General features: G+C 45.0%; 1 protein-coding gene across 3 annotated transcripts in view; it reads right to left on the bottom strand.

Annotated features, from left to right (window-relative positions):
- LOC142972037 (chloride channel protein 1-like) overlaps positions 1-12,864 on the bottom strand; it is a 40,314-nt gene that overhangs the window by 7,326 nt on the left and 20,124 nt on the right. For 2 of the 3 annotated variants that reach the window (XM_076112827.1, XM_076112825.1), the window contains 9 exons: positions 11,090-11,245; positions 6,950-7,019; positions 5,767-5,877; positions 4,514-4,727; positions 3,827-3,960; positions 3,531-3,622; positions 2,439-2,534; positions 2,148-2,235; positions 362-444 (listed from right to left, as the gene is read on the bottom strand). In XM_076112827.1, the coding sequence (XP_075968942.1) occupies positions 362-444; positions 2,148-2,235; positions 2,439-2,534; positions 3,531-3,622; positions 3,827-3,960; positions 4,514-4,727; positions 5,767-5,877; positions 6,950-7,019; positions 11,090-11,245 (1,044 nt within the window). The remainder of the gene's footprint in view (positions 1-361; positions 445-2,147; positions 2,236-2,438; positions 2,535-3,530; positions 3,623-3,826; positions 3,961-4,513; positions 4,728-5,766; positions 5,878-6,949; positions 7,020-11,089; positions 11,246-12,864) is intronic. The other variant, XM_076112828.1, reaches the window with a different exon arrangement.

The following is a 12,864-nucleotide window of genomic DNA, read 5'->3' on the forward strand; positions in this document are numbered from 1 at the left end:
GAGGTAAAACACACAGACGTGTAGAAACATACAAAGACGTTAGTGAGCAGGATTCCCAACATGACAGAGAGACTGTTCGTGCAGCTGCTGTTAACAAACCGTCCTGTATGGGTTGTTTGTGTAAGCAGCTTATTACGATCCATGTTTACGTTTGTTGACAACCTCTAGAGGCCGACATGATGGCGAGTGTAGAGGATCTTTCACCCAGATCACCGCTGTCTGTGTCCGGTGTGACACCAAAAGTCAACACGTTGAGTTAGTTTAAGTTAGTTCGTGAGTTAGTCTGTCACTAAGGAGTGAGGACGTTCTGATTGTATATGTGTTCACAAAAAGACACACAAAGACAAGTGCATTCACACACCTGTGACTGTCCTTCTGTCTGTCTGCTCTTAGAGGTGAAGAGACTCCTGAGTGTGTTGTGCACCGACTGAAGAGGACCTTTTTCTGAGAGAGAGAGAGAGAGAGAGAGAGAGAGAGGTGAAGAGGGAGAGAGAGAGAGAGAGAGAGAGAGAGAGAGGTGAAGAGGGAGAGAGAGAGAGAGAGATGTGAAGAGGGAGAGAGAGAGAGAGAGAGAGAGGTGAAGAGAGAGAGAGAGAGAGGTGAAGAGGGAGAGAGAGAGAGAGAGAGAGAGAGAGAGGTGAAGAGGGAGAGAGAGAGAGAGAGAGAGAGAGAGGTGAAGAGGGAGAGAGAGAGAGAGAGAGAGAGAGGTGAAGAGGGAGAGAGAGAGACAGAGACAGAGACAGAGACAAGAGAGAGAGAGAGAGAGAGAGAGAGAGAGACAGAGAGAGAGAGAGAGAGAGAGAGAGAGAGACAGAGAGAGAGACAGAGAGAGAGAGAGAGAGAGAGAGAGAGATGCAGTGGGTGAATAAATTATACAGATGCCGCTTTCTGAAAGACTTAAAGCTGTTGGAGAAAATAACCAAACTGCAAATGAAGGTTCTGAGAGAACAACCCGTGCTACTCCTTATTGTTGTTGCCTGGATACCATTTCACACGGAGGCTGTCTGTTGTTGTGTGTGATCGGCCAACGAGAAGTTTACTGAGCCACACACACACACACACACACACACACACAGCTGCCGGGTATACGGCTGACTCGGTAGGAATTCTTCTCGTCTGTTAGCATTTCTTGGTTCTTTTCTGCGTCCCAGAAGAGTATTAGGATTCAACTAAATGGTGACCAGCTCATCAAAACATTGCTCAAAAACACCACTAGTCAGGAAGCCCACAGGGTAATAACAGCGTTATTACACGGCTGCTGCTGCTGTTCTACAGATTCTATAGGAACACCATCGAGATGTGTCTGTGTCCTCTGGTGTACTCAACACGTACGAGAACCCGGTGAGCTTCACAGACCATCTGGGCTCTGACTAAAAGCTGAGTCATATCAGTTGACGTATTTTTTTTTCTGAGGAGAAGCGGGAGAGACAGCGCAAAGAACAAATCTCATTACATCACCCTGGTAGGCAAAACTTGTCTGAAGGAATCAATATTACAATGACGAGCCCCATAAGGCTTTTTATTGCCGAGCCGCGACTCCACAAGTTAAACAAGTGTAACAGAGCTAAGGAAGGAGATCAGAAGTAGCTATTGTCCTCCAGAGTTTGATTTGTTCCTTCATGAGTCTGGACATTGTGGCACTCGAAGCTGGTAGACGCTACAAAAGACGCTAAATCTAGCGAGAAAGTCGGCAACTTCTGAACGTAAACAATGAACGTGGCTATTGTTACTACTCACAGCTGTCAAGCTAGCAGCTTGTGGAAGACTCTGTTTACGTGAAATGAATGTACGGGCAGAATACACGAAGGCAGGCGGGCAGGTAGCTCGTCCAATCATTGTCCAATCATCCTGCGACATTGTATTTTTTTGCCGTTGCGAAGTTTAGAGAATTTTGAGCTTTAACTAGCTTTCACTTCAGCAGAAACTTGATTTGTGTGCTAATATAAGTCGGTACAAAGGTCTTTGTCCTTTGCTAACCTGGAGAAAGTGGTCCTATGTTTATTAAATCCTATTAAGACTGTTGTGATTTCATGTATTCTTTCTCCCAGAAGCAGCTAGTGCAGAGATAATGTAGAACTCCACTGATATATATATATATATATATAAACTAAAGATGTACTCAGGTGTATGAGGTCCTGTCAGCTCACCAGGAACAGGAGCAGTGTGGTTCGGGGAGGACTCCTGAGGCTTCGGAGGAGGCAGAGGGCCGTTCCTCTCCTCCTGCACCGGGCTGCCCTGCAGACGATAGATATTAATAATAAAGCAGCTTTCACAACAAATGGTAAAATAAAATGATGTCTCATCTCAAGATGAGATGGTTTAAACTGAAAACAAAAGAGAAGTGCTGTCAGCTAGTAAAAAAGGAAAAGCGGATGAATAACGAGCAGCGAAGCAATGAACAAATGAATAAATATGATAAAACATATTCATCTTTCCACCTTCTCTCCGTCCTCCTCCTCTTCCTCCTCATCCACGAAGGCGAGGGACTCCCAGCTGTGCTTCTGAGACTGGTTCTGCTCCTGTAGGCTCTCACCCTGAATCCACAATCATGTGAGCAGATCAATATCAGAGTTGTAATGAATTATTATACCATGTTTAACACCTGTTCTTTATTTGAAGCAGTTATTATCTTAAATTTAAAAGAAAATGAAAACAAACATGAAAAATACGAATTCAAATTAAATTAAAATGATCATAATATATCACTACAGACGGCATGAACTTCTGTCAACCTTCGTGATATTGAACCACAGATTATATATATATATAAATAATCATATATATATATATATATATATATATATATGAAGCTACATACTTTTTTTCTGAAAAACTGAAACTAAAAACGAGCAAAGGCACTTTGCAAATTGACTAAAACTAAATTAAACTCAAATTAAATCCAAGTAAATACTACTAAAATAAAACAAAAAATATTTTAAGAACCAAAAAAGGCATGAGTTGAAGTTGTACTAGTTGAGATTTGAGGTTTCTTCCAAAATCCAGAACAGTAGACGACTGTTTGACTTTCCTGAGTGGAGTCAACACACAAAACAAACAAACAATTGATACAATGTTTACATTTCTACTGTCAGCTGTTACAGTCGTGTCTCCGCCCTCTTTGTGTTACAAACGCGTTGCAGTTTTCAGGAAACATTTGCTTAGATTAGACTTAATTATGTGGACATGTGGTCTTTCTCCATTGCCACATCAGTTTTGAGTTTCTCGGAGAGGAGTTTCCTTTCATGGAATCACTGGTCCATGGATCCTCAAACTATGTCTCTCTGACAAAAACAGCTTCCACTAAAGCCAAGAGGCACTAAGCCGCCTGATTTACCGACATAATCATCTTAACACATAAACATAACCTGTTTGTTATTTAGGTAGAAGAAATAGTGAACTATAGGGTTAATAATTCCTATCATATCTGCATACTTGTTTTAACATATCACATTCAATGATCCACAGGATGTCATCTGCAGCGTACATGCAACGTTTCTATGACACTGAGCTGTGGTCTCTGACGTCCTCACCTGCATCAGGAGCCTCCTCTCTGGTGACAACCACCAATCACAGAGAGCCAGAAGCTCCAACCTGTCAATGCTGCCCAATAGGATCATAGAGTCTGGAAGCAGGAAGAGGAAGAGGAAGAGGAGGAGGAAGAGCAAGAGTTATCCCCACACAGACTTCAACAGCGGCTGAACTACTATGATAATGTTCATGATTTCAGTTCAAGTATTCTTCCAAGACATTTCGTTCAAATTCTATTTTTCATTCCATTTTGTTTTAAGGCACCTGGAAATATTAAATTGACAGTGAGCTCGTTTACCTTTGGAGTCGACCAGTGGGATCGAGTTGAGCGAGGAGGAGTCCAGCAGGAGTTTGACTTCTCTGTATGTGGACTGAGACGATATGAACTTCACCTCTCTCACCATGATGTCTTCTACCACGATGTTGTACTGGCTGCAGGACGGACACACAGATGCACCGATGGTAAACTGAAACCACGTGTCCACACCTACGTTTACCGACGTTAACTAATTAATACGCAAATCAAGTTGTGAAAGGAAAATGCACCCCTCAAAGAGCACTGCGCAAGTAAATCACTCTTCTTCATTAACCGGAAGAAGAAGTTAGATCTTTGAGCTACAGTGTTCAGGATTTAGTGGCATCTAGTGGTGAGGATGCAGATTGCAACCAACCGAATAGCCCTTCACTCGCCCCTCCCTCTGCAAGCGTGTTGGGGAACTACGGTGGCCTTCACGATTCTTAGTTTCAGGTGATTATACACTAATGACAACATCATAATGACTATTATATTCCCTTTCTGCTAATAGACCCCCCTAACTCCTGCACACTATAACTTTAAGACTGCAGCTCTGTGTCTTGAAGATCCTAACTGGAAAGTTCCCTGATCTGAAATCGTAAGATGAAAACACTGCAGGAAAGAACTATCTCCAAAAGAAGCCAGTGAGTGTTGACCATTTACGGTCTGCCGTGTGAAATCCACACGAACCTCATGTGCCCGAAGCCGAGCTCCGGCAGGTACGGGAGCTTCTTGACCTGGATGATGGAGTCGTATAGGGAGGGCTGCAGGCCCTGGGCCACCATGTTGGCCAGGATTACTGCCACCATCATGGGCAGGATGTGGGAGATCTGACCCGTCAGCTCAAAGCAGATAACCGCCGTGGACACCGTGTGAGTCACGGCCCCGGTCAAAGCTGCCGCTCCTGTCAGAGAAGTGGGATGGGATGGGGGGGGGGGGGGGGGGGTGAAGGATGGATAGAGAGGGAGAGAAGGTGGGGAAACAGGAGGAAAGGATGAACGTTAAAGAAGAAAAAGGGGGAGGAAGTGGGGAGTAGTAGAAGTAAGAAGACACGGGAGGATGGAGTAAAGAGAGAGAGAGAGAGACAGAGGGAATAAACAAGATGTAGACGTGTTGAGGAAAAGATAATCTAGGCAGGAAGAAAAGATCAAGGCAAAGAAGAGAAGACAGAGGGTGCAGGTGAAATGAAGGAGGAACTGGAGAGTCAGTCAGACTCATCAAAAAGAAAAAAAGATAATCAGACACGACAAAAGTGCTGAGTGAAAAAGGGAAAGACGGTGAAAGGGTTCAGAAGAAGAAATAGATTAATAAGAAGGTACATGAGAGGAAACAGGAAGCAAACAAAAGGGTAAAAGATATTGAAGAGAGGACAGGATAGAAGAATAAAAAGGAAGGAAACATCAGTAGGAATACCAAGGAAGTAAGGAGGGATCACGGGAGAAAGAGGAGCGATGGGGCTTTGTAGGGGAACAGGAGAGGGATTGAAGGAAGGCCACGTTTCTGGGTCGCTGGCTGAGGTGAGGACGGCAGAGGGAACCCACTGTGACATTTAACTGGCACAGCAAAGTGGCCACATGCTCTGATGGAAAGGAGGGAGAGGAGGATGAGGATGGGGGGGATGAGGAGGGGGAGGAGCTGGAGGAGGAGGAAGATGAGAGAGGTGACAGGAGAGGAGGAGGAAGAGGAGGACAGGGAGGAGGCACAGGGGAGGTGGACAGCTTGATAAAAAGGAGGTTTCAAATATGAAATACTTGTTGATGATTATTAGCAATCAGAGAGAAGGTGCCTGTGAGGTACTGGGAGGTCTGAATGCTGGTTTCCCTGTCGTTGCCCGTGACATGTTAGTCTTGCCGCGTAAGAAACTGAACGTTTCAGTTGTCAACATGCAAAGATGGAGCTAATGAGAGAAGGATTGCACAAGAGGTGGAAAAAGGGAGACTGACCAATGACTGCGTAGCCTCCGGGGATGATGCGGTAGAGGATGCCATCGAACACGATCCCATGAGGAAACAGGGTGGCCATGATCTCCCCTACCAGCCTGCCGAACGCAGCTCCTACGAGGGCAAAGAAAAGTCAAAGGAGTTAACTTTCAAACTGCTAAAAGTAAACATACTTTCATAATACCTGAACTTGTGTATCGACCGATACCAGTGTGTTAAAAACAGGGTCAAATATTGCCCCAAAAAATGACATTTTGCGTAAATGAGCTGATAAACTACATGATATTGGATCGGTGCATTGACTCGCTTACTTGTCGATACCCAATCCAGCATTTTAGACTGCAGCAGAGTCATTTCCAATACTGGTATCGGAACAACTTGAAAGATTTACATTCTATTACTGTTAAATACTTTTTTCAGGTGAATTCACTCCAGAACTCCCGTCGTCTGTGTTTCTAGCGACAGCAGATGGTGGAGAGGCTAATGAAAGGAGTCACTTCCAACATGATTATGTTCAAAACATCAGTAGAGTCTGAGGGAAAAGCCTGTAACAGCAGGAAGTTCCTCTAATACGCATTTAAAAGTTTGCAAAATGTTGATGTTTGTTTTGCGCTGCGTGACGGTGCAAAAGGCCACATTTTAACAGACACACACACACACACACACACACACACACACACACACACACACACACACACACACACACACACACACACACACACACACACACACACACACACACACACACACACACACACACACACACAGAGAGAAACATGACCCACCACATCTCGAGCTGAGTTTATTCATTCGAAGCTGCGGCTGGTAATGATGAATATTTTAAAGTGAAGCACTGGTAAAGGTCACACTCCAAAGTATTTCACACGACAAAAACAACAGATGAACTGCAAACCACTGCAAATAAACACTGATTCCTAAAATGTTGATCTGAATAATAAGATAAAATCTGATCGCTCCTATGAAAGTTAATGAAACAATAGCCTTGGGAACATAAGACCAGTCTAGATATAACTAACTGGGAACATAATGAATTGTTCACAGCCGGTTTTAAGATTTCAGAATAGTCAAAACAAACACTGACGATGGGCAAAGAACTGCTCTACACCAATAATAATCCTCATTCTCACCATCCTCATGCAAATCCAGCGACAGTGTTGTTGCTCACCCAGTATGAAGACAGGCATGAACGCCCCAGATGGAATGGGCATGGTGGTGGCCACGGCGGACATCCAGAACTGTAAGACAACAAACGTGCAACTCTATTCAGACAAGGCAACTCAGAACCATTAATAGCAACGTGTAGCCTCTTCAATCTGTTGGAAACCACCTGTGGACCGCATGAAAAACACAGGCCAGCACAAAGCAGGTGTGAGCATTCGGTCACAAAGCATGTGAGCGAGCTGTGTGACCGGCCTTCTGGACGTGACATGTGTTACTGCGGCGGAGGTTTGAGTCTGAACTTGTCATCGGCGTCACTATTCTCAGCTCGACAAGCTGTCCAAGCGCTCAACGGTCGGGGAGAAAAACAAGTCTCAATCCCGTCGTTCTCTTTCGAGAGCAAACAGGACAACAGATGTTTTTCTCTTCTCTGTTTTTCATTCTCGATGATGTGCAGGTCACCCCACTCAATACTAATCAGATTGCTTGTGTTTCACTGCAGCAGGAGAGACGTCAAGTCTCTGCGTCATTTAAAAGCTCTCGATGTCTCCGTTTGCATTCGAGTGGGAGAAAAACAAAATTCCTCCTATTTGGTCACAACTTGACGAGTTACAGAAATGGAGAATCAGGAGGATCTGTGTGTGTGTGTGTGTGTGTGTGTGTGTGGTGGGGGAGGGGACTCAATCACCCTTGGGTGTCCTTGAGCAAGGCACTTAATCAGCAGCTGCTCCAGTAAAGCTGCAGAGGGCGGTGTGCATGTGTGGCTGTGAGACTGAGGACCGAGTGGGTGGAAAAAGAGCTAAACCTTCAAATGTCACACTGTTTGTCTCCAAACAATTTCTTCATTCCTCAGAATGGAACTTCAGAATAGCTCCCCTTAATAATACACTCTGTTCTTGGCTGCTCATCAGCGATAATGACTAGCTTTACTCAAGCTCTGGATTTGTTGTGTGTGTGTGTGTGTGTGTGTGTGTGTGTGTGTGTGTGTCAGAGAGAGAGAGCGTGTTTCACCAGCATCACATACTGGGCGTTCTCACTTCTGATTTGAAGGGATTGGGCCGAGTAACATTTTAGCCGTCCAGATTACCATTCGACACATCGTTTGTCATCACAGTTTGAGGACTTAATTACTGTGTTACAAGATAAAAAGTCATGAGCACGTCTCTCACAGGGTGGACTGAGCTCACAGTCTCCGTCTCTCTTTTTAATCCCGACAGTCCAACACACACACACACACACACACACACACACACACACACACACACACACACACACACACACACACACACACACACACACACACACACACACACACACACACACACACACACACACACACTCTCATCAGTGTGACACAATCCGGAGATAGATGGGGAGGAGAAACACTGAGGCAGAGTTAGCTTCACTGTTTGATGGAGAACAATGTGGAGAGGGAGTGAAAGGAAAGACAGGAGACGTGGGTGTCTGTTTGTATGTGACGTAGAGAGACGGAAGATGGAAGTAAAAAGAGTTTTAATCTGAAGGAAAGAGATCGATAAGAGCGGATACAACTTCAGAATAAAGAAGCTGCTTGTGAGATATGTTCAAAAGATGTATAAACATAAAAAAGATATAAGAAAATAAAACAGATATATGTATACGGGAAAATCTCTTTCTCTGTTTGACAAAATAATCCAATAAAGCTAATAACTTTCATGCTCATCTTCATGTGTTTATTTTAGAATTTCACTCAGCAAACGTTCAAAAACTGTTTTTTTTCTTGCCGGTTACATTAACACACGTTCATATCGACAGAGAAACTCAGTCACTACAGTGCTTCGCGACAGTATTCACCCCCCTTGGACCTACACAAAATGATCTGGTGCTACCAATTATCTCCTGAAGTCAAAGTCCACCTGAGTCACATGGTCTGTCACATGATCCAATGGAGGAACATTCAATCCATTATTACAAAAAGGAACAATTCAACACCACAACAAACCTGCCAAGAGAGGACCGGCCATCACTGAGTGGGTCAAGAGGACATTTATCAGAGGGGCCACAAAGAGACCAACGATGACCCTGAAGGAGCTGGAAGGAGACACGTGGGAGACTCCACACTTCTTTTTTCTGGTCACTCTTCCATGAAGCCCCGCTCTGTGGAGTGTACGGCTTAAAGTGCTCCCATCTCCACTGTTGAGCTTTTCAGCTCCTTCTCAGGGTTATCTTTGGCCTCTTCGTTGCCTCTAATGTCCACGCAGGAAAAAACGCCAAGCTGGGTGAAAACATTTGCGAGGCAGAGTACATCTCTAACTTTCCCCCAGTGGGTTTGTTTGTCCGAACCTCTGAAGTTTGAGCCCCAATGGAAATGAACAAATCGCACAAAGTCGCCTCCAGTAATTCTCGCTTGCTATCATGTCGGTGCTCATCTTCAAACCTTCTCCATCTCCTCACGTGATCCTGAGGCAAGCAGCCCTTCGTTCTTGTTTTCTATGTGTTACCTTGGAGGCAAATCCCAGACCAATAATAATCTTTTATCCTCCACAGATATTTATCCACAAAGAATAAACTTCCTGTTCCACCACAGTATGAAAATGAGCGCCCCTCTGACGCTATCATCCATACAAACTAAATATCGCTAACATTACTCTCCGTGCAAACAACCTCTCCTCCTGTTGGAGTTTAGATTACGGTACATTCTGACTGCTCATACACAACAGCATTCGACTAGAACTGGTCTCACAACACCTTGTTCCGGTGGATTCCATTAGGGATTCTTAGCCTGCACCCCGACCTGTAGAATGGGCTAATTTTACCAAGTTTTTAAGCCAAACTGGTCCTAGATTTGAACTGAACTTCTAATGTAAAACATACCCTAATATCCACCATGTAAATGAGAGTCTGATCTGAGAGTCTGATGTGTGGGACAAAGGGAGACGGGGAAACAGAGGCAAAGAGAAGCACAAACACATGGAGGAGAGAGGAAGCTCCAGAGTGTGAGCTTGACTATGACGATGAGAAAGATGCTGACAGCAGCAGAAGGCGCCGGGAAAGCAGAAGAACTCAGTGTTTGTTTGTGAGACTTTTACCAGCCAGCTGCTCTCAGTTTTGGTTGAATTAAGTTCTCACTGCAGGGAGCCGCTCTGCTCGACTGAGAAACAACACGACTAAACCAATACAGCGGGTGGCTCTGTTGATAGGACGATGATGTGTAAGCATTCAAAATGGTCCTCCACAATTTGTCCCAGATCCACTCTCTGTTATCAGATTTCCAAAATTACGCAGAAGACATTTGACCTCAGTCTGCTTTTTTCTCTGTAGTGTCTAAAGTCAAATTAGGCAGAAATGCCATATTGCACTTTTCCGTGTGAACTGAACACTTTGGTTTCGTATTTGCTGGGAACGTAATCTGCTCCGTCCAGTTCCAAACTTCCTCACTGAAGCTGCATGTTTTCGTCAAACAGGAGGCAGCAACAGCTTGGTGAGGTTTCTCTGCAGCAGCCAACAGACTGTAGGCGGGTCAGGACGCAGAGTATTTAGAGACCAGACTGTGTCTGAAACTCGGGAGGCTCTGGTCACAGAGGAAGAACATTACTGGGGGGGGGGGTGGACAGATTGCCCAGAAGGCAAAGCGGTGCGGATATCAAGAGGCTAAACGGGAGGAGGGCCTTTGCCTTGTAAACAGCTTTGAATTTTGGAGACGCGTTTCTGTTTTGATTACAAGTCAAGTTAAACTGATAACTTTGGTTTGATGGTTACAGTCGGTATGATACATACTGGATAACAATGAGGGGTGTGCGCAGGCTAGTTGCAGCAAACATATTATTTTATTAATGTACTGTGGGATGTTTTTTACAGACAGTTCCATCAATTTTCTGCAGCTCCACAGTCAACACCAGATCGGTGTTCATGTCGATGCAAATTACAACCGAGATAGAAAGAAATGTAACTCTCCAGGGTGTGTGTGTGTGTGTGTGACTGTGTGTGTGTGTGTGTGTGTGTGTGTGTAGGTGTGTGTGCAGCTGCTTTCAAGAAAACATAAGAATGCTAGAGCTGCTGGCAGCTTGCCATCACTGTTAACCTTGGACAGGAAGAAAAGGAGGAAGACAAAGACACACACACACGCGCACACACATACACACTCATGCATTTTCCAGCAGCCACAGACCTTCATGAATAAGAAGAGCAGCAGGGTGAGGAAGACACTGACATCAGGGTGCAGCCAGGCGGCAGAAAGACCCAGTCCGACCGGAGGAGGAGATTCCGAAATCTTTGTCCACGTAAAGTTGTCGAACAGGGAGTTGATGCACTCCCTTGGCATCAGCTGGAGGAGAGGGGCGGAAGTAAAAAAGGAGGGCAGAGAGTATGGAGGGAAGGTTGTGAGTGTGGAAGAGGGAACAAGGGTGGAGGAGGGAGTGGGAGAAATTGAAGAGAGATGGACAGACAGGGCAAAAGAAAGGGGGAGGAGAAAACAAGAATGGTAAGAGAGGTAGCAAAAAGAAGGTCAAATGGGAGAAAGGGTGGAGGTAAAGAGGGAGTTAGAAGGGAAATACAGAGGGAGGAAGGAAAGAGGATAAAGATGAGGATGCATAAAGGAAACTGAAGACCAAAAAAGGGGGAGCATGGAAAGAGAAAGAAGGATGGGGAGAGAAAGGGATGAAAAATGGGACAAGGGGAAAATTGAGCAAGAAGGAGAGAGACGGGGAGAAAGATAGATTGAAGGGAAGGAAGAGAAGAAGATGAAGGGAGGAAGTTTAGGATAATGACGAGTGGGGGAGAAGAAGAAGAGAGAAGGACAGATAGAGAGAATAAGGAAAGGAAGGAGAGCATGAGAAAAAGGAGACAAAAAAAGTGAAGGGAGGAAGAAAGTCAAGTGGGACAAGCAGGCAGGAAGTCATCCAGGAAGCGGACGGGTACGGGCGGCCTCGTCCAATGAGTAACTCTCTTCAGATGACTCATGAATGACTAATTCACTTCAACCCTTTTGCACCACATTTGCATAGACGCCTCAGAATTTTTACTCACAGGAACAAATTGCAGCACAAAACCCCTGCATCTGCATAACGCCGCTGCGGGGGGGAAACAACACCGACGTCACTCCGATTTCTCTCCCGCTGCTCGAGCTCGGGGTTGAATCGAGGCCTCCGAACTTCATCGTTCAGCGCGAGTGTGAATGAGGAGGATCGGCTCCGTGGAGCAGCAGGTGATAATAGGCTTTTTGAAGTTGTGGGTTCACGTCTGGTTCACAACCCATCGAGCTTTTTAATCTCCTCTCATTGTGCCGCTGCCTCCGTCACTCTGCAACGCGCTATCAAGTTGGATCGGAAGGATTTCATTCCCTAAAAGCTATATATACGCTTTCAAGGAGAGGGGGGGGGGGGGGGCCTGTCTGTCAAAGATATATTTTCTTAAGTGACTTTATTTTTTAAAATTCAAATATCACTTCAATCCCCTGCTGTGTTAAAACGATGCCGTTAGTTTGTTAGAAAAGGTGTGAGACATTCCTACAATGCGGGTGTGAAAGAACAAACATGTTCAGGTGTCGCTGACTGACATATGCACACAGATGGATACGTGTGCTCTTAAAACAGCATCTAACACACACACACACACACACACACACACCTGGTTCACACTAAGTGGTCTATTCTGAGCGCCTGCATGGGAAACACATGATTAGCTCTCAGCTAGCTGTTGATACTGAACGTGGCCGTCTGAGCTTTCACCTTGAACTGTTCGTACACGCAGCACAGAAGTGCGGAGCTTCCGCTCACGTAGAAACACGGTGAGGCACACGAGCACGTTCACCAGCTGACGGTGTCCAGAATACACAAGTACAGATTTACGTTTGGTTCACTCTTAAGCAACAGAGATCACGGCTCACATCTAACATGTTAATCCCAGTTAGGTTTGGCTGGTATTTATTTTTTCACACCTTCCTGA

This window comes from Anarhichas minor, unplaced genomic scaffold (genome assembly GCF_050575085.1).
Source record: "Anarhichas minor isolate MPS153535 unplaced genomic scaffold, ASM5057508v1 ptg000051l, whole genome shotgun sequence".
Classification (NCBI taxonomy): domain Eukaryota; kingdom Metazoa; phylum Chordata; class Actinopteri; order Perciformes; family Anarhichadidae; genus Anarhichas; species Anarhichas minor.